Source organism: Cervus canadensis, chromosome 1, assembly GCF_019320065.1.
Source record: "Cervus canadensis isolate Bull #8, Minnesota chromosome 1, ASM1932006v1, whole genome shotgun sequence".
Taxonomy (NCBI): domain Eukaryota; kingdom Metazoa; phylum Chordata; class Mammalia; order Artiodactyla; family Cervidae; genus Cervus; species Cervus canadensis.
Window position 1 is genome coordinate 24840431 of NC_057386.1, and position 21977 is coordinate 24862407.

General features: G+C 37.0%; 1 protein-coding gene across 8 annotated transcripts in view; it reads left to right on the plus strand.

Annotated features, from left to right (window-relative positions):
• The window catches only part of LUC7L3 (LUC7 like 3 pre-mRNA splicing factor), a 23094-nt gene extending 1117 nt beyond the window's left edge, over nucleotides 1-21977 (plus strand). Inside the window, exons 2-13 of one of the 8 annotated variants that reach the window (XR_006270045.1) lie at nucleotides 8093-8159; nucleotides 11055-11094; nucleotides 12055-12199; nucleotides 12578-12652; nucleotides 13460-13564; nucleotides 14815-14976; nucleotides 15364-15647; nucleotides 16338-16498; nucleotides 18559-18684; nucleotides 19834-19974; nucleotides 20080-20185; nucleotides 20643-21977. Coding sequence is in view for 7 of the 8 variants with exons in the window: in XM_043471736.1 (XP_043327671.1) it covers nucleotides 8093-8159; nucleotides 11055-11094; nucleotides 12055-12199; nucleotides 12578-12652; nucleotides 13460-13564; nucleotides 14815-14976; nucleotides 15364-15647; nucleotides 16338-16498; nucleotides 19834-19974; nucleotides 20080-20185; nucleotides 21541-21574 (1320 nt within the window). In the remaining variant the exon portion in view is untranslated. Of the gene's footprint in view, nucleotides 1-8092; nucleotides 8160-8395; nucleotides 8572-8684; nucleotides 9299-11054; nucleotides 11095-12054; nucleotides 12200-12577; nucleotides 12653-13459; nucleotides 13565-14814; nucleotides 14977-15363; nucleotides 15648-16337; nucleotides 16499-18558; nucleotides 18685-19833 lie in introns of those variants that run through there. The other 7 variants (XM_043471772.1, XM_043471775.1, XM_043471743.1 and 4 more) reach the window with 7 other exon arrangements.

Below are 21977 nucleotides of genomic sequence, written 5' to 3' on the forward strand. Positions count from 1 at the left end.
TTTTTAGAAGTTGCTTACTCATTTTAAACTTACGCTTTGGTCACAGTAAAATTTCTCTTTTGCTAGTGTTTGACTAGACCTGTGGGGTGCTGCCCTATTCTAAAGTAGTGTGAAGTGTTATAGTAGAATTCTTTGTACGGGTTAAATGGTTCGATAATATCACTGACTCAATGGGCATGAAGTTGAGAAAACTCCGGGAGCTAGTGAGGGACAGAGAAGTCGAGTGCTGCAGCCCATGGGTTCGCGAAGAGTCGGACATGACTTTGCGACTGAACAACAACAAATTTTAGAGGTGAAGCTTTTTAAAGCTTTTTTCCCTTGACTTTTGGGTTTTTCCTCAAAATAAAAATAAGAGTAACTTTGTTGCTTGCCTTGACCCTTCTGTTTGTAGGCATTTCTTTGTCATGATGAAGTAACTTTTTCTTTTGCCACTTCATTCAGTGATCTCAGCTATGCAAAAAGAAAAAGATGAACTTTATGTTTGACTTGATGTGCAAATAGGACGTTTATCTATTTTGAATTACAGAGAGAAAATTGCTTTTGATTGCGTGCTCATCAGCTGTAGCAGCCTGTTTGCCTAATTGGTTTTGAACAAGAATTGTGGAAAAACGTTTTTCCCTGGTGGTATTTTATTGCCACATTGCGTGGGATGCGATGGGTTTATAACCTTAGCAGTGATGGAAGTTCTCAGAAAAGCAACTTAAGTTTTATGTCATCTCAGTTATAATAAATCTGCTTTCCTTTCAGGTGCAGCCCCCCTCTTCAGTGTTTCTCACTGATTTAAACTTTTGATGTTTTTGTCAAAATATTTTATGCCTTTAATGACAGATTACACTTCATTTTGGATTCAGGGATTTGAAAAAGTCAATTGCTGGTGTTTCAGATTTCTGTCTGCAAGAAGACGTTGGTACAGACCAGGAATGTAGCATGTGACTTTTTCTAAATAAGTTAGAATTATTGTAGGGTTTTATAAAGTTGGGGAAACTTGTGGCATCACTTCTGGGCCACTTGGCATTTGTTGTTGGGTGTTTGCTAAAATCCTGGAGTAATGGCCAACCACAGTATATACTGTAAGGGTTTTTTCTTTTTTGGTGGGGGGGCGGGGGGCGTTGTCTGCACTGGGTGGCTTGTGGGATCTTAGTCCTTGTGAAAAGGGAAGTCGTTCAGTCGTGTCTGACTATTTGCGACCCCATGGACTGTAGCCTGCCAAGCTCCTCGTCCATGGGATTTTCCAGGCAAGAATACTGGAGTGGGTTGCCATTTCCTTCTCCAGGGGATCTTCCCAACCTAGGGACAGAACCCGGGTCTCCTGCATTGTAGGCAGATGCTTTTACCATCTGAGCCACCAGGGAAGTCCTTAGTCCCTGACCAGGGATCAAACCCAGGCCTTGTCAGTGAAGGCGGAGTCCTTACCACTGGACTGCCGGGGAATTCCCCCAAATATTTTTGCTTTCCAGTTCTACCTGGAAATTTTTCTTTGCCACACTTTCACTAGATGGGGAAAGCCATTTCAGCTGGGCGGGGTCCTTTTGTTTAACAATGAAATGGAAACTTCATTGTTAAAAATAATTCCTAGATATCTGTATTAAACTAATCTGTGGAATTTGTTTTAAATGCAGAGCTGTATTTCACCAGTGCCCACCCCCCATTCTGATTCTGTAGGTCTACAGAAAGGCCCCTGAAATCTGCATTTTTTTAAATGGCATCTTTATGCATTCTAAAACTTGTAAACTAATGCTTAATGACCCATTTCCTCAGTACTTTGTTTTTAAATGTTGAACTAGGAACACTTGGAGGAAATTCATTTTTTAAGTGAAGGCTGTATCTGTGATGCAAATTATTGACTTATTTGTAAAGATGTATGTAAGTAACCACTATCAGGGAAAGTGCTTTACTATACTGGTGTTTCCAGCTTTTGTAGATTGTTACCTTTTTGATCTAAGAGAAATTGGTTTTCAACTAAAGCCATTAGCTTTAATACTCTTCCAAGGATTCATTGACACACCTCCCTCCCTCATTGATTAATATTTTACCTTTCCTTGAGATTAGTATTTTTGCATTAAGCAATTTGTTTCCTCTGCTTTATTAATCCTAAACAACCAGAGTAATGAGGAAAGCATGTGATTTTAACTGCCTAGGGTGAACATCTTTCAGTTAGCGTCCACATGGGACGATTTCAGTGTTAGAGAAGGCATTGGCAGCCTTTGGATAATCTGGAGTTGAGATTGTAGGGGATTGTAATTAACGTCTGGTCTGGAGCTTTTATTGTTAAATTTATAGCAAGAACTTTGTAGTTCAAATTGAGGATTTTATTTTGTCGTGAAAGTCTCTCAGTCGTGTCTGACTTTTTGTGACCCCATGGACTATACATTTCATGGAATTCTCCAGGTCAGAATACTGGAAGTGTGTCGTTCCATTCTCCAGGGGATCTTCCCAACCAGGGATCGAACCCAGGTTTCCTGCATTGTAGGTGGATTCTTTACCAACTGAGCCACCAGGGAAGCCCAAAAGTGAAATTTTTTTTTAACCATTAACTCTGATTCTAATATATAAAATGAGACCTTGTTCATCATTTATCAAACTCATGTATGCCCTCTGTTCAGCTTAATAATTTATGAAGGGAATTGAAATAAATGTTCTTTTCTAAAATCTTCCCAATGTTAACAGATACCATCAGTTACACCGAAAGTTGTTTGGAAAAGAAGAAACAGTTAAGTTTACTGTCCACATTTTTTACTTGTGGCTTTTTTTTTTTTAAAACATCTGAAAAAGGTATTCAGAATCTGAGCAGGAAACCAGAAGCAACAGAAGCAAAAAATTAGTAATGATAGTGCATGGCATCTACAAGTGTTTTGTTAGATAGTTTTAAACCATAGTCATCAAAATGTTTTTTCTGTCATAAGTGTAGACATTTCCTGCCTCACTGTGTAGTACAGGGTAAGCGTTGGGCTTCTTGGAATTTCCAGCAGTCTCTATGTAATGTAGATAATTACTGTTTGCTTTTTCTCTTCAAAACTTGAAAATAGAAGTGAGTAGTGGAATGAACTGTGTGCATCCATGTGTGTAAGACACATTATCAGTATATGACCAGTATTACTCCTCTGTATCTCCTACTTCTTTCATTATTTTAAGGCAGTTTTATCATTTCAGCCTTAAAGACATGTCTAAAATGTGAGGACTCAATAACCACAGTATTATCACATTGAAAATATTAAGGTATTTCCTCAATCTTTGGTTGATTGCTTCTGGAAAACCATGTCTCATTAGACTGTAGACCCTTTTTTTTTTTTTTTGGATGCCCCATGTAGCTTTCAGGATCTTGGTTCCCAGATGAGGGATTGAACCCAGGCCCTCAGGCAGTGAAAGCTCGAAGTCCTAACAACTGGACAACCAGGGAATTCTCAGTGTCTCATTAGACCTGATTTCTTTTTTTTTTTTTCTGATTTCTTAACAAGGGGAGAAAGTAGCTTAAGTTAGTATACAGTGCTTCATTGTTTATGAAATATGTTTAATTTTCCATTTCTTGTAAGAAAGTTTCTGTGATTATTTTACAAAAATGTATCACTTTAAAAATTTTTTTATTTTTGGTTGCAGTGAGTCTTCATTGCTGTGCATGGGCTTTCTCTAGTTGTGGCGAGTGGGGACCACTCTTGTTGCAGGGCACAGGCTCCAGGCACTTGGGTTTCAGGAGTTGTAGCAGGCAAGCTCAGTGGTTGTAGCACATGGGTTTAGTTGCTCCACATCATGTGGAGTCTTCCCCAGCCAAGGATCAAACCTGTGTCCCCTGCATTGGCAGGCGGATTCTTATCCTCTGTGCCACCAGGGGAGTTCTGAATGTTTTTTTATAAACCTTGTTAAAAGTTGGGACTAAATGACTTTGGGAAGTAATGGAAGACTTCTTAGCAGGAGAGAGATGTTTACTATTCCTGCTGCTGTGGAAAATTGATTAAAATTTTATGAAAACTTTGTGTAGGCAATAAAAAGAGTGAACTGTGATTAATTACTATATTAGAAAATTGATTTTTACTGTTTTATGTTCCCTCCAATTTAGGCTCATTAAAATGATTCTTTTTTTTTTTTTTTTACAGAAGTCAACTTGGCTTATATAAGTACACATGCGTGTGTGCATGCCAAGTTGCTTCACTTGTGTCTGATTCTTTGAGACCCTATGGACTATAGCCCGCCAGGCTCCTCCATGGGATTCTCCAGGCAAGAATACTGGAGTGGGTTGCTATGCCTTTCTCCAGGGGAATCTTCCCAACCCAAGGGTCAAACCCCCATCTCTTATGTCTCCTACATTGACAGGTGGTGTCTTGACCTCTAGCTCCTCCTGGGAAGCCCATATAAATGTAATATATATTTAATAACTTTCACTTATACTGTGGAGACTATCCTTGTAGGTACATGTCCTTGTAGGTACAATGTAAATGTACCTTAGTTTATTTCATGTAGATTATGTCAAGTTCTTTTACAATTATCAACCAAGCTGCAATGAACATTCTGGTACATATAACTGAATCACTTGTAGGATAGGTTCCTAGAAAGATAATGACTAAGTTAAGTGCATATTTTACATTTTGATGGGTGTTGCTAGGTTGTCCCACAGCTCTAGTAACATTTGGAGTGTTCCTCTTCCCAGCAGTGTATCTAATGCCAGATTTTGTTTTTATTTTTCACGTTTAATGTGATGGAAACTCACGATTAAGTTTTCCTAGTCAGATTCCTGAGATTGATTGTATCTGCATTCTCTTAAGTGGTAGTAAATAGTATGCTATTGATACTGAACTCTTCTGGTCTTTGCTATTACCTTAATTTATCACGAGAATCACAATTATATTGTGATTGTAGTTCTGGCGTGCTGCAGTCCGTGGGGTCCCAAAGAGTAGGACACTACTTAGCAGCTGAACAACAGCAACAACAAATTCTGCCTTTGCCTCGCTCCCCCCGCCCCCTCTTCTGAGCCCCTTTGGTTATCAGATTGTTAGGTCCACAATGGACATTTAGTAAAGACTTGCTGAATAAAAGACTGTTAATATTTTTAGTTAAACATTCTCAATCTCTGGGAAAGGTTAAAATAAGCAGTTTATGTAGCTAGGGTTTATTGGGTAGAGTAACAGTTTTCATGTACCATTTCTTTACAGCAGTATCTTAAGCAGAGTTGGAGGGTAAGAGCACACAGAACAAAGAATTAGGAAAATAGGTTTTAATCTGTATTTTGTAAGTAGTCTCATGCCTTCTTGAAACTCCAATACTTTGGCCACCTGATGTGAAGAGCTGACTCATTTTGAAGGCGGGAGGAAAGGGGACGACAGATGATGAGATGGTTGGATGGCATCACCAACTCAATAGACATGAGTTTGAGTAAACTCGGGGAGTTGGTGATGGACAGGGAGGCCTGGCGTACTGCAGTCCATGTGGTTGCAAAGAGTTGGACATGACTGAACTGAACCGAAGATGCCTTCAGGGCAGATCATGTGGTTGATCTCATCTCAGATGGAGTGATAGGACTAAATGACAGGTAAAGCTGCTGGCATATCTTGTTTGATTGTCTTGAGTGCCTAAAGACATATTTAAGAAAGTCATGGGTATTTTAAAAAACAGACTGAATGGCAACCCACTCCAGTATTCTTGCCTGGAAAATCCCATGGACGGAGAAGCCTGGTAGGCTACAGTCCATGGGGTCGTAAAGAGTCGGACACACTGAGCGACTTTGCTTTCACCTTCTCAATAAACATACTAAAATTTACAGTCCCACTATGAAATAGTTATTATCTCCTTATTTTTGTATTGAGAGTACCAAGGCAGAGTTACAGATTTAGCTTTTCATAGTTGAAAAGCCAAAAATCAAACTGTTTTGATTCTCCAGGCATACCGATTTCCACTTGACTATTTCATACTCTGCTGAGTTAGTCTTTTCATGCCTGGAATGTGTTGTCGTTCATTTCTGAACTTAAGCAGTTCAGAAACTTAACCAGGTTAAGCTTTACCACCTGACATTCCTGACTAAATTCCTATTTGTTTCTAGTGACAGCATGTACTGAAACACTTAAAATGATGCAAAAATGAACAAATCAGACTTTTTAATAATTAGAAAAGTATATAGCATTTTAAAACTTTTGTCTTTTGCACATATAGAGCCCTTTTTAAGTTGAGGTACAGTTGATATATCAATATAAGTTTGGGGTATACAACATAGTGATTTACAATTTTTAAAGATTGTACTCTATTTATAGTTACTATAAGGGGCTTCCCAGGTAGCTCAGTGGATAAGGAATCCACCTGCAGTGCAGGAGTTCGATCCCTGGGTTGGGAAGATTTCCTGGAGGAGGCCATGGCAACCTACTGCAGTATTCTTGGCTGGAGAGTCCCATGGACAGAGGAGCCTGGCGGGTTCCATAGGGTCATAAAGAGTTGGACACAACTTGAAGCGATTGAGCACACACATAGTTACTATAAAACATCAGCTGTATTCCCTTCTTTGTAGCTTATTTAACTTATATTATATATCATAGTCTGTGCCTCTTAATACCTACCCCTATTTGCCCCGCCTCTTCCCTCTCGCCACTGGTTCTCTACATTGCGGAGTCTGTTTTGTTGTTGTTATTTTCACTAATTTTATTTATTTTTCTAGATACCTCAAATACATACAGTGTTTTGCCTCTGTTTGGCTTATTTCACTAAGTATAATTCCCTCCAAATCTATCTGTGTTGTCGTGAATGGCAAATTTCCAGTGTTTTTCATGGCTGATTATTGTTCCAGCATGTATATTTACCTCATTTTCTTCATCCATCCATGTGTTGATGGACATTAAGGATGCTTTCCTTCTTGGCTATTGTAAATAATGCTGCTGTGAACATTGGTGTGAATTACTGTTTTCATTTTCTTTGGATGTATACTCTGAAGTGAAATTGCTGGATTAAATATAGTAGCTTTATTTTTAGTGTTTTGAGGAACTTCCATGTGATTTTTTTCAGGGTGGCTGCACCAATTTACATTTCTACCAGCAGTGTACCAGGGGTTCCCTTTTCTCCACATCCTCGCCAACGTGTTACTTGTGGTCATACTGAGCCTTTTTAATAATTCAAAGTATTAGGAGAATTTCCAAAAGAAAGTGGTACAAGGATACTATGACATATGCCTACATGTGACAGGATTAATATTGATATAAAGCTAAATCTGTTGTTTAGACATAATTTTTGAATCTGGTTGTTCTTTATGACCTTAGTTCTTCTGGACATAGCTTATGGAACCTCACTGCTTCCAATAAGTGTAAAACAATTGATCTTTGAAGCAAAAAATAGTATTTCAAATTCAACATCCAGTTCTAAATGTCTCAAAACTCATTCAATCCTAAGTTTAGTAGACCTTTTCTATGTTATACTTGTACATTGATAATTTACCCAATAGCACTGAAGGGTTATATGGAGATATTTTGGAATTTTGCTTAACAGATTTTGGTTTGCAGTGTTACAAAATTAAATTTAGGATAGAACAGTCTCAGAATATATCTGAAGGAGTTACAAAAGTACCAGTGCGAGAGAATTGAAAATTGGTCTCATGTTAATAATTCTTCCTCATACCTTAGAAGTCACTCAGTGCTGGCATGTGTGAAAATACCCAGGACACCTTAGGACCTGTTATGAGATACTGAACCAGATCGCTTTAAATGAGTGTTATTTGGAATTTAGGCAGTGATTTCTAAATCTCGTGTGTAAATCTTTAACAAAGTTAAAACAATAAGAACAATGCAGTTTTGTTTTTTGTTTTTTTAAATAAAAAAAATTACCTTTATTCTGGATGTCTTTATCCAAAATTTGTTTTTTCTAGGGAGTAAGGCAGTGATTTCTATTATGGTAGAAATTGAAAATGCTCTCAACTGTCAGTCTTGCATTTCTTATACTGAAATCCAGGAGTCTGAAAGTTGTTAATTTGCCTAACTAAATGATTTAACAAATGAAATTGTTCTTAAACTTACTTGGTTGAAAGATGTAGATCATGAAATGAGAAAATGGTTATTTGGCATTCTTTTCTGGCATAGTTTTAAAACTGACCAATTTCAAAAAGTTAAGTTACGTTTGTTTTTTTCACTAGGTTTGTAAATATTACCTCTGTGGTTTTTGTCCTGCGGAATTGTTCACAAACACTCGTTCTGATCTTGGTAAGTAAATTTTCTATAATTTTTATTGCATTTATGATTAAAGAGAAAGTGATACTTTATAATTTTGGAAAGAAGTTTTCTGTTAAAGGTGTTGATAATTTCTTTCCTGGCTTTTTAAAAAATGTATTAACAAATGCCAGTCTGATTAAACATGGTGGCTTATTTGAATCTACATATGTATTTCCATTCCCTCCTGAAACCCCCTCCACTAAAATGAAAATTTAAAAACAAAAAAGGTGTAAACGGAAGACGAGATAACATTAGAGATGTCAACAAATTTTTGGAAGATGACAAGTGGATGGAAGAATAGCAGAGAAACCTGTATCCTAAAAGCCTGCAGAAGGGGATATTAAACAGAAGCAAGAGTTTGATCAGCAGAACCCTGGACAGGCTCAGGATTTGAAGGCATCAGGTACCATAGAAGGCAGAGTTGAATTATGGGGCTGAAAACCAGAGATTAGTCTAGTTCAGGGTTTCTCAACCTTGGCATTTGACATTTTGACCTGGAAAATTCTGTGTTTGGGGAGGTGGGAGGGTCTCCTGTGGGTTGTAGGATGCTTAGCAGCATCCTTGGCCTCTATGGAGTAGATGTCAGTGAAAATCTCCCAATTTTGACAACCAAAAATGCCTCCAGGCACTTCTAGATATCCCTGGCAAAACTGCCCCATGTTGAGAAGCACTAGTCTGGGTGGTCTGACCTGTGCATCAGGTAATTCTGTCTTCCATGCCTACAGCACTGGAGACTAGGGGGTTATGTTCTGAAGAAATTGGGCTAAATGAACCACAAAATGCAAAATAATCGACCATTTTCTCTCCAGGATGGTACATAACTAGTATCATTCTAGAAACATAAAATGGAAATTAAATTCTTTAAGCACAATGCTTGCCCTAAAGCATAAAGAGCACTTTATGGCTGGATATATCTAGGTATTGGGATTTACAGATATAGGACAGGGCAGTAATGAATAAAAATGAGACTGTAAGAGAGATTAAATGAGTCTGTTTTCTTAATAGTGAGGTTTTCCCATTCCCTTCCTCTGCCCTGTTCCTAGAAGGATACAGCCAGATGTTTTTTCCCCAGGCAGAAGAGAAGAGGATTCTTTAGAGAAAGTGAACAGTTCCAGAGAAGTGATCTACAGGTACTGACCCTTGGGGAATCTCCTAAAAGAAAGTCTTGCTGCCTGATTTTCCTATGGTAAAGCCTGTTAGTTGACAAACCCTGCCTGTGCATACCAACTTCAAGTCAGATTTTGGAAGTGTTTGGCCAGCCAAGGATTGCTATTTGAAGAAAACCTTCAAACATAAAAGATTAACCAAAACCAACAGAAAAAAAAGAATTTAGTGGAATATGGTGGATAATGGTAGAAAACAGAAGAAAGAAATTTTTAAAGCTGTAACTAAATTTAGTATCCTCAGAGAAGTAAGAGAAAATATCAGGAGGAATAGGATGCTATATAAAAAGTTTTGAAAAAATTAAAAGTTCTTGAAATTAGAACTAGAGAAATATGAACATCAGTGGGAAGTTTTGAGGATAAAATTGTGGTATGTTTGAGAAAAAATTAAAATTTGAAAAAATTCTATCAGTCCAGTGCTGTGATAGCTAATTAAGAGAGTTCTAGATAGAGAAAACAGAAGAGAGAAAAATCTTAAGATTGCATTATTGAAGGATTTTACTCTCTAGATGGAGTGGAATCCTTCTAGAACTCAGCACAGCAAATGATAAAAAGATCCATACCAAAGCACATCATTGTGAAATTCCAGAACACCAGGGGTGGGGTGGGGCACACAAGATTATCAATCAGAATGTCCTCGATTTGTCAGTAACAACACTGGAAGCTTGAAGACACTGGAGAAACATCCTCGGGATTCTGAATGGTAAAATGTTTCTACCTAGGTTAGCTGTATAGCCAAACAGCAAAATATGAGTTTGAAAAAAGACATTTTCAGGCATGCGTGGTCTCAACAACATTATCTACCAGGAATCTTTTCTGTGGAAACTCATTGGTGTAAACCAAGAAGGAAAAAAATAAGAGATCCAGTAAACTGTATCTAGTACAGACCAGAAAATGACTTTCAAAGGATGACAACTCGACTAGTGAGCTTAGGGGGGAAAAAGTAGCTCAGATTGAAGCAGCTCATGGAAGAAAATAAAGCTGGTTTGATTATCTGATATATTTTGAATCTTGAGGGAGATTATTATTGAGCTAGTTTCTATAGCTGAGTTAGTGTCTGGAGTGAATTTGGAACTAGAACATACAAGAGACTGAACTGAAGAAAAAAATTCCAGTAAGTGTATCAAAAGTGTTATCATAATGCCCTTTTTGCTTAAAGCAGGAGTTAATAGGACATGGCATCAAAATATAAACACTGCATGTTCATTTAAACTAAATTTTTCATGCCTAAGATAAACCAAGAAAAAGCAAAATAAGCATAAAATTTAGAAATATGGAGGCAAATTCCAGAAGATAAAGCTAAAAGGGTTACAATTGATTGCCTTTTGGAGATGGTAAGAGGTAGGACTAGGGTGTTAGTCTTACAACTAACACCCTAATTTACAGAGACTCTAATAAAACGTCAGTGGTGGTTCAGACCAAAGGTCTGCCATCATCCTAGCTCACTTCTTGGCAGTGAGGAATAATTTTTTCATCCCTCCTACTCCCTCTCTTCTTTTACCATATAGTACATCTTGAAAGCTAAGGAGAACAATTTTCATGTGCGTACTCGGGCATGTTGCTTCATGATTTAGCAGGCTCAATTTAGGTGTCTGCAGACCACTCAGTGATTAAATGGATCGTCTTTCCTTTTTTTAAAAAAAATAACTTCCTTTGTTTTGGCAAGAGAAAAGTTGATTTCAGTAATTTATATTGAATACATTCATATTTCTTGTTGTTTTAGGACCATGTGAAAAAATTCATGATGAAAATCTACGAAAACAGTAAGTTATCTCTTTTGGGATCATCCCCACCCCCAGTCTTTATTTGCTTTAAAGAGGATAAGGATTGAAGAAATAATTGGAATTTATGTAAAATGAATGTCATGTCGAGGTCCTACTCATTAGTTGGGGGTCTTAGAAAGTGATACAGCTATATGTAGCATCACCATATAAGTTCATACTATATGCCAAGAATAAGCCTAAGCTTTTTTTTCCCCCCTATATCCCACCTTTTTTAAAATTTTTTGCTAAGTCGCTTCAATCATGTCTTAACTCTTTGCAACCCTATGGACTGTAGCCCACCAGGCTCCTCTGTCCATGGGATTCTCTGGGCAAGATTACTGGAGTGGGTTGCCATGCCCTCCTCCAGTTTTTATTTTTTGGCTGCTCTTCCCAGCTTGTATGATCTTAACTCCTTGGCCAGGAATTGGACCCAGGCCATGACAGTGAAAACACTGAGTCCTAACCAGAGAATTCACTCAAGTTTTTTTTTTTTTTTTTCCCTTTCACATTTGTCTTTTAACAGACCTAATTTTATAAATGAAACTCGTCCTGGAGCCAGGGTCACGAATCCAGTATAGTGTTCACCTAGATTTGCCCACTTGTACCATCTGTGCTCTTGATACACTGTTGAATGCTACCTTCTTTACCAGGATGAGGGACAACTGGAAATTCACTTCTTATGTGTGTGCCTGGTTTACACTTCTGAGATTTTTTTTCTTTTTCTTTTTTTTTTTTTTAAACTTTTATGGGCATGCCACGTGGCGTATAGGATCTTAGTTCCCAGACGAGGGATTGAACCCAGGCCTACAGCAGTGAAAGCAGGGAGTCCTAATAGTTGGCCTGGGAATTCCCTACTCTTCAGTCTGAATGTAGTAGTTCATGAGATTAGTGAAGATAGAATATGAGAGTTGTAAATGGATAAAGAATTGGAAAGAAAATAATTTATTTTTGTTTTATTAGGTATGAGAAGAGTTCTCGTTTTATGAAAGTTGGCTATGAGAGAGATTTTTTGCGATACTTACAGAGTTTACTGGCAGAAGTAGAACGTAGAATTAGACGAGGTCATGCTCGTTTGGCATTGTCTCAAAACCAGCAGTCGTCTGGGGTGAGTATGAATTAATTTACGAACTTTGTAAAGTGTCCTTTCCTCTGGAAACTCAGAGATCTCCCTAGTCTTGAAACTTGGGCTCAAGTTCAGTCATTGCTTTATATGTTTTCAAATGACATAAAAACTTAAAAAGGTGGTTTTTTCCCGATCTTTATTAGTAAATGAATATTTTGTTAATCGGAAATTTTTTATCTGAAATATCAGTAACTGACAAAATATGCAGCTGATTAACAAAAATTGAGATAATTGAGTTACTGTCCTTGTGGTTTAGCATTTCAATTATTAAATACGAATACTAGGTATGGTATATGGAAATTTAAATGTTTATTTTTGTATTTTAGTTGTTGATAATACACATTCTATTGTCTTCATCAGGCAGCTGGTCCAACAGGCAAAAATGAAGAAAAAATTCAGGTTCTAACAGATAAAATTGATGTACTCCTGCAGCAGGTAAGAATTGGAACTCCTACTAGAATTGCTAAAATTAAAAAGACTGACAGTATCAAGTATTAGTGAAGATCTGGGCAAACAAACTATTTTACTCTGTTGGGGTTATTTAAAATGATGCAGGCACTTTAGAAGAGTGTCTTTCTTCAAAGGTTAAGAGATGCACCATGAGCTATTCCACTGCTAGATATTAATCTAAGAGATGAAAGCATATGTTTACACAGAGTTGTATACCAGTGTTTATAGAGGCTTTATTCATAATAGGTGCCAAAAAAAACCCCAGACAAACCTGGAAACAAATGTCTGTCAGTAGGTTAATGGGTAAACAAATTGTGATGTATCTATACAGTGTGATAGTACACAGTGATACAAAGGAATTAACTGTTTGTAATAATATTGATGAATCTTAAGATACTAGATTGAGTGAAAGAGGCCAGAGCCTCACAGAAGGAATAGAGTACGTGGTTCCATTTAAAAACAGTTCTCGAAAATGCAGACTGATTTATAGTGACAGAAACAGACTGGTTGTCGCTTAGGGAGGAGATGCATCACAGAGACAGTGGGAGACTCGTGGGATTTCTAGGATCCAGTCTACCCTGGAGGGTGTCTGTGTGCTTTCTGCCAAGTGTACATAGTTAATGCTGTGGGGGAAAAAACCGATTAAGGGTAAATCACACCAAAGAGGCTTCACTAAATGAAACAAAACAGGCCCCGAACAACTTCTATATGCTAATGAAGCTGGAGGGTAAAAAAAATACTAGGACAGTGTGGTTAGAAAGATATCCTGACTGCTTTTTGAATTCCTCTCAGATTGAAGAATTAGGATCTGAAGGAAAAGTAGAAGAAGCCCAGGGAATGATGAAATTAGTTGAACAGTTAAAAGAAGAGAGAGAGTTGCTTAGGTCCACAACTTCGGTGAGTAGCAGCCTCATTTTGGTATAACCATGCTGTTAGCTGTGTATTGCTAGGATCTGTTCTATTCACGAACAATTTTCTAATGTCACCAAACTTTTATTTTAAAGGGTCACGTAGTATTTATGATTTCAGGTCGTAAGAATTGTAATAAAAGCTCTGTTTTTATATTTATGTTACAAAATAGCTTTAGACAATGTGTAAACAAATGTCTGTAATTTTGTTTCAATAAGACTTTGCAAAAAGGCCTCTAGCTGCTGGCTTGGTAACCTATGCCTTAAATAGTTAAGTATTTTGGTTGGGCTTAGGTTTTGGTGTTTTTTTGTTTTGTTTTGTTTTGTTTTGTTACTAATCAAATTACCTTACTACAAAGTTGGTATACTCCTAATAGTACCTCCTACTTACTTAACTTTCAATTAGATGATACAGGATACATGTTTTGGATATTGATGGTAAAATATAATTGAGCATTGGTTCCCAAATATTAAAAGGGTATGTTCAGATTATATGCAGTGAGTTCAATTCCTTAATGATTTTGAAAAACTTTTTTTATTACTTATTTTTATTATTTTTGGTTTTTCTGGGTCTTCATTGCTGTACTTGGGCTTTCTCTAGTTGCAGAAAGTGGAGGCCACTCTCTAAGCTCATAGACTTCAGTAATTGAGGCACAGGGGTCTTTAGCTGCAACTCGAGGGCCCTACCTAGAGCCTGCAGGCTTTAGTAGTTGTAGGACACAGTCTCAGTAGTTGTGGCTTACAGGCTGTGGAGTGCAGGCTCAGTAGTTGGTACATATGGGCTTAGTTGCTCTGAGGCATGTGGAATCTTCCCAGACCAGGGATCAGACCTGTGTCCCCTGCATTGGCAGGCAGATTCCTATCTACTGCGCTACCAGGGAAGTCCCAAAAAACATTTTTAATATGGAGTCCACATCTTTAACCTGTTGAACCAAGCGGGAAATGAATTCAGACTAAAATAGGTAGCTTTCTGAAAGGTAGATTAACTTTTTTGAGGTGATATGGGTAGTTCAAGGGTTACAATTGAGGGATGGGGTCTTAATACTTCTTGGAAAGTTGATTGCTGTTGTCATGCTTCCCTTGTCTAAAAGTTGCTGCTAAGTATTATGTCTTTGGGGAAATGGAAAGTAGCAGTTCACAAAATTAAAAATCTTTTCTAAATGTTATAAATATTTTTGAGGGGGATTTGTTTGTTCTCTCTTGATCAGATATTTTATAATAACTGATGTATCGTTTCAGACAATTGAAAGTTTTGCTGCCCAAGAAAAACAAATGGAAGTTTGTGAAGTGTGTGGAGCCTTTTTGATAGTGGGAGATGCCCAGTCCCGGGTAGATGATCATTTGATGGGAAAACAGCACATGGGCTATGCCAAAATTAAAGCTACTGTAGAAGAATTAAAAGTAAGTTTCTTATAAGCATATATTTTAGCTATACCTAGTACTTTATATTAGTGTGGTTAAGAATTGATTGTATAGATTTAAAACTCTAATTGATATTTTTGCTGTGTTATTTGAAGTAGTGATAATTCCAATAATATTTAGCTATCTATCAGATTAGCGAGGTGCTTTATTTTCTTTGCTCTGTAGTGTCAGGAATTTGGGAGAAGGAATATTCCTGAGGGTTTAGTTAAATATCTTGTGTACATACATGGTGTTAAGATTTCTCCATTTCACTTTTAGGGTATCAAATTTCATAAGTTGGTCTACAGTTGATTCATGTCAGGCAGCTGTTTGACAATGTCATTAAGGTTATTTAGTTCTAAAAAAAATCAAATTTGATTTCCTTAGGAAAAATTAAGAAAAAGAACTGAAGAACCTGATCGTGATGAGCGTTTAAAAAAGGAGAAGCAAGAACGAGAAGAAAGAGAAAAAGAAAGGGAGAGGGAAAGAGAAGAGAGAGAGAGGAAAAGACGAAGAGAAGAGGAAGAAAGAGAAAAAGAGCGAGCTCGAGACAGAGAAAGAAGAAAGAGGAGTCGATCAAGAAGTCGGCATTCAAGCCGGACTTCTGACCGAAGATGCAGCAGGTCTCGGGACCACAAAAGATCACGAAGTAGAGAGAGAAGGCGAAGCAGGTATATTGAACACATAAGACAGTGCCAGGCATATAGTGAAAGTGTTAGTTGCTGAGTTGTGTCCGACTCTTTGAGACCCTGTGGACTGTAGCCTGCCAGGCTCCTCTGTCCTTGGAATTCTCCAGGAAAGAATACTGGAGTCAGTTGCCATTTCCTCCTCCAGGGGATCTTTCCGACCCAGGGATTGAACTGGGTCTCCTGCATTGCAGGTGGCTTCTTTACCTAGTGTCTGAGCCACCATAGTGAGTGTGCATGAAATAATAGTAGTTACTGGTGAATTACTTGGTACTTGGGACCCTCTTAAGTCTCATTAAGCACTTGGGCGGATGAGAGTTGACTCATTGAACAAGTTCATCTTGTAGGCAACTTCACTGCTCCTTCTTAGGCCGCCTAAGGAGATTTGATGCAGTCTTATTAGGGAGTTAGTATAATGGATGAGTGCTTCTCTTATTGATTCTAAGACATTGAAATCATAAATTATTTTGGGTAGGATTACCTATTTGAAAAATTGAAGTTAAGGACTTTCAATTTTCAGTTCTTAAGGTTTCTTATATAAATGTGTTTTAATAGTAGATTGTATTCATTTGCCTTTAAGAGTGATTTTTGCTTTAACAGTATGTAATTCTTCAAGGTTTTTTCTCACTGTAATATCAGCTGAAGTTGCTCTCCTTTTGTTTCAAATTATTTAAGAAGTAGAGATCGACGAAGAAGCAGAAGCCATGATAGATCAGAAAGAAAGCATAGATCTCGTAGTCGGGATCGAAGAAGATCAAAAAGCCGAGATCGAAAGTCATATAAGCACCGGAGCAAAAGTCGAGACAGAGAACAAGATAGAAAATCGAAGGAGAAAGGTTAGTTTTTGTGAGAATTTGATTCTTTAAGGGACCATTTTCACTTTGTCTCCTCACTAACTCACTTTTCTTTATAGACACAATCAGAGTTCCACTTCAGGCTATATTTATTTTTACTTTCGATGAACCCCATTCAATAGGAGACAAGTCTTATTTTCCCTTCTCCTGCTGATTTATGAGAATGACAGTTGACCTTGTGTTTTCTTAGAACATGTTAAAGTTGCATACTTCAATTTATATCTTCAAGGCTTATCATTTAGATTTTTCCAAGTATTGCATTACCTGTTAGGATTATTAGGCTATAGAATTCTTGGTTATTGCAACATTTTTAATTTTTTTGACAATACTTGCTGCAGTGTTCCATAATATTTTGAAGAGTAAATGTACGGTATTGCATTGGTCTTCAAGTACAGCATTTACAGTACTTCTAAGTTTGCATAAGTTGAATGCCTTATGTGTGCGTGCCATGCCCCCTCCCCCCCAGTGCGCGCCTTTTTTATTGAAACATGCTTTTTCCCATCTATTTTTTCCTTTGATTTTCTGTGGCATTCCAATAGCTGGTTGACTGCACTCTTAATCGACTTTTCATTTTCTCTTTGGCATGTTTTCACATTCTCATCTTTCAACTTAGCCTTCATTGAACGATGAACGATAATTCTTTTAATCATTAGGGTCCCATTTCTGCATATTCTTCAGATTCTTTGTATACCTGTTTTTTTTTTTTTTTTTGGACTGGGCTATTCTGCTTTGCATGGTTTTCAGGAATGAGAGAAAGGGCTTATTTCTAATTTTCTTGGCTCTGCTTATTCCATTCTGTTCTGCCTATCTGTGTCCATGTTTGATCACCAACATGTGTGCTCACGTATGGATTTATTATATTAGACATGTATGTGATACTCATTATTTTCTTTTATGAAACTAGTCTGGTTTTTGTGGGGTTTAACTGAGTTGAGTTAGGAAACCAGCACAAACAATGGATTATCTTTTTTTTTTTCCTTCAGTCTTCAGCTTTTATTTTTCCTCAAATAAGTGCACCTTCTCTTTTTAAAATATTTAGATATATTGGCTTTTTCTAGAACATGGAGCAAATGTTAAAAAGTAGGAAACAGTGATTTTCAAAACTTTCATGAGCTTTAGTATCTGCCATTTAAGTTCAGAAGTTATTTTTGTGATTCAAAAGGCAATTGATACCATTAACTGACTTTTATTAGTTTTTAACTAAGCTTCACTCAACCTTTTGGCAAGACTTTCTGTATAATGTATTTGGGGGGTCAGCTCTCAACAACCAGATATATCTCTTGTCAGAGATGAAAGTAATCACTTTGAGAACTAAAGCTCTTCACTGTATCTTCATTTGTGTCACTTAAAATACTTGGATTAGTTCTCAGGGACAGAAACTAGGCAGCTTTTATAACTATTTAGGATCAAAATTGAGCTATAAATTGCACTGGCCTGACTTAAACAGTTTATGTAATTTTTGGAGAGAGCAGAGAGGATGAATTGCCAAGCTATGATCCTTATTACAATGATGACATCATAGACTATAATCAGACTTGTTTACATAAAATAAACTGCATTGTGTTTAGATTATGGACAAATGGATTTTCCTGGTGAGATGTGGAGGAAGGAGTGAAGACTTGATTCAGGGAAAACTCTGTCTCTGGTCTATCTTGAAAGATTGGGTTTGCCATTGTAGATTTATTTTAAATGTTGGGATCTCTTTTAAAAGTGACATAATTTATTGATTTTTTTCAAATAACCGTGTGGCCAGTTAGCCATTCTTATATATATAACTGAAGGCCTGAACTTTGAGGTCAGATATGAGTAGTAGTGAACATTGGAAATGACAGTAAGAGGGAGCTCACGTGCTGTAATGAAAACACTTTATCTCACTTCACAAACAAAAAGTGGTTTCTTGCACAAAACTATCTTTGTTAACACCAACCAGTTTAGGGTGCTCTCTTTTGTCAAGAGAGGTTCCTTTTTTAATCCATAGCCCTGAAGTCCACCACACTTTGTGGATGTCCTTAGGACTATTAAGATCTACCATATTTATATAGGGCAGAAGATAAGATTATTGGACTGACTACTAGTCCTCTACGGGGCAACAAGACGACTCTTCCTCATTGAAGCTACCTGTGCACCGGAGAAGCCCATAAGGCACAAAGGGAGGACTTTCCCACAAGGTCAGTTAGAGCACACTGTACTGGCACAGTTCTCATGAGTGAACAGACAAGACATGAAGCAAGTCCTGCAGTCAGCTACTTGGACATTGCTTTGTGAATTTTGCAAGTGTATGGACTGAATATATTCCTTCACATAAGATCTGCAATTCTTAATGTTCTTTGAGTGAGTGCCCCCCAACATCCCCATAACCATACTTTTTTGTTACCATCCCTCTCCCAGTTATTTGGTGTTGCGTCTTAACAACTTTGTCTAGAATCTGTAGAGGGTTCTGCTTCTCTTAAAACATCTTTCTGTCTTATCAACTATTCTGTTAGACTAGCTGTTCTTAGTTTTAAAGAGAAAGATGATTTTTCCAGGTTTGTAGTTTGCTTTAAAATTTTCTGTAGAAATCTTTTGTTAGGCAGTACTTGGAACTGACAAAGCTAGGACATAACTTGCTCCATGTACCACTTTTTGCCTCTAGTCTCTAGTTTGACCATTCCAAAGAAAACAGAAGGAAAATCTGACCTTTTTTCACCCTTTATTTGCAGCTGAGGTGAATTTTTATTTCTCTCTTTGGAAAAAAATAATTTTGAGATGGCGTATGTGTTACTTAGCGAAGCACAAAAGTTCAGTAATTGAAATGGGATTTAAGATCCACTTTCATTGGTGTTGTCCCTCTTGGGTCTTCAAATATATATAGGTATAAGTCATCTTTTGCATTTAAAAATAAATAGTTGCAGAAGCATGCCTATAAATGTTCACCTTTTGCAGTTACTGTTTTTACCTTTTTAACTTAGTTCATGTGAACACAGTTCTTTGTACTATCTTTCTTGCCTTTCCCTTTGCCTTTTGATGGTCTTTACTCCAAGTGAAATTTACTTAACTTTTAGATTCTGCAGTGATTTGGTGTTGCCTGTGCATATCACCAGTTTGAGAGAATTTGCCCACTATTTTTACCTTTTGCTTTCTGTAATTCCCTGTTCTGCCCTCTCCCTCCTTTATAAATTGCAAATTTTATCCCTTTGATAGATTTATCAAACTGTGTTACTTGAAGTCTGTGGGAAATGATTGTCTTTTCATCTCTAAATTGTTTTCACTTTTCAAAGTGTCATGTATGTTTTGTATTTTACTTTAAAATCCATGATCAATGTCTTCTTTTATGGCAGAAAAGAGGGGATCTGATGATAAAAAAAGTAGTGTGAAGTCCAGTAGTCGAGAAAAGCAGAGTGAAGACACAAACACTGACTCAAAGGAAAGTGATACTAAGAATGAGGTCAATGGGACCAGTGAAGACATTAAATCTGAAGGTGACACTCAGTCCAATTAAAACTGATCTGATAAGACCTCAGATCAGACAGAGGTAAGTGTATTGTTTCTCACTTTGATTAGGGCTTTTTGTTACTGTTTGACAGTGCAGCGTAAGTATGCACAGATGAAGATGGAACTAAGCCGAGTAAGAAGACATACAAAAGCATCTTCTGAAGGAAAAGACAGTGTAGTCCTGCAAAACATTTTGAGGTACATTGTTTTGTCTCAGCTATTTTGTAGCAGACTCGTGCCCCCCGTTAGTGTGCCTCTTTGCAAATTATTGCCCACGTTTGTAATATAGTCGCCATTGAAAAGTTAATTATCCTTTTTTTAGGGATTTTGCTGTCATTTCTTGTTTTTTTTCTTTTTTTTAATAAAAAGGTTGAACTGTTTTTTTATTTTTTTTCTTTTTGGTATTAAGTCCATCTTGTGTTGGTACATTGGCAGAGACATATGCTTTAAAACTTAAATATTTCTGAGGCACATGTTGGACTACTTTGTTTTAATTAAACTGCTAGTATTTCTTTGTCAAGGATGTTTCTAGTTTTTTGCTTTATTGCCTTGCATTCTAATGCAGTTTGTTCTGTAACTCGAGAGCCAGTAGCATTGGATTGATGGAAGTGTAGGGTTTATGAATTATTGCAGCTGACTACCATACCTCACACAGCGTTGGTGTTGTGAGCGGCCCATGAAAAGCCAAATTAAAAATCAAGGATTCAGTCAAACTAAGCAGGTACTCATGCCAGGTACTCCTTTCTCTACCCACATCCATGTTTGAATGCTATTGCCTGTGATCTTTACGCTTAACTGTTGTGTATCTTTTTGTTCTTTACAAGAAGCACAGAGGGGTTTTTTGTGTATTGCGTGAAAACTTATAATCAGATGTTAACAGAATGGAATTTTTTTTCAACTGTGTGTAGGGATGCAGTGGTGCCCAGAATTAGATATCTTTAAAGAATTTTAAATACAATAAACACTTCATATTATTCGCCTTGTTACATTCAATGCAATTCTCAAGTCTTTAAGAGGTATGTTGTGTTTAATATTTCCTACTGTGTAGGAGAATTTGCAGTCAGCCATAGGTATATTAGGAATAATCACTGGCTGATACATGTAAAGCAGCAGTGAATAGCAAGGACAGACACCTTTAAACAGAAACACAAAGAACTGATGAACCATGTAGAATGAATTTGGGTTTTTAAAGAACTATTAAAAGTCAGTCTTTTTGAGGGTTCTTGAAACCTGTAAACTGTTCATTCTTTGGGCTAGTGGCATGGGATTAAATATTCCTAATGAAAGGAAGTACCAATTAGTTGAATTGTTGATGACCTTCCTTTTCTAGGATAGCAATGTAGTGTTATATTTGTGTGAGCCATTCACATAGAGGCAAGCATACACAGGCACATGGTTTTAAAAAACCACACTGATGCCTTGATAATTGAAAAGAATACAAACATTCCATATACATATATTAATTAGCAGTTAGTGACTGGGCCACTTAGTCATGAAAATTTGCCGTATACATGTTGTCTAATTATCATTTTTCCGCAAATTTTGCTTTGTAGGAATACTGTTGGAAGATTTTTGGAAGAAAACTGAAAACGACATAAAGTGAAGATCGACATTAAAATGAGGTGAAAGAAAACTATAGTGGCATAGAAAAAGTATAAAGCTCGGTTAGTTTGTTTGTTTTTTTTAATTAAAAATTAATTCAGGACTGATGTGACCTATCAGATTTCAGAACATGTATTAATAGCATATATGCCACTGAAAACTTAGGTCCTGTATCATATCTTTTTCTTTAAGACTTTTTAAGAAATATTACCTAAACATGTGGCTTGCTCAGTGTTTAACTGCAAGTTTTCATTCTTGGGACTTTGAAAACGAGATTAAACATTAATATTTGTGTGAATCAGACTAAGTGGGATTCCATTTTTACAACTCTGCTATACCTAGCCTTTGGATTTAGAAGTGAAAATAAAGTATCTCCGACTTTCTGTTA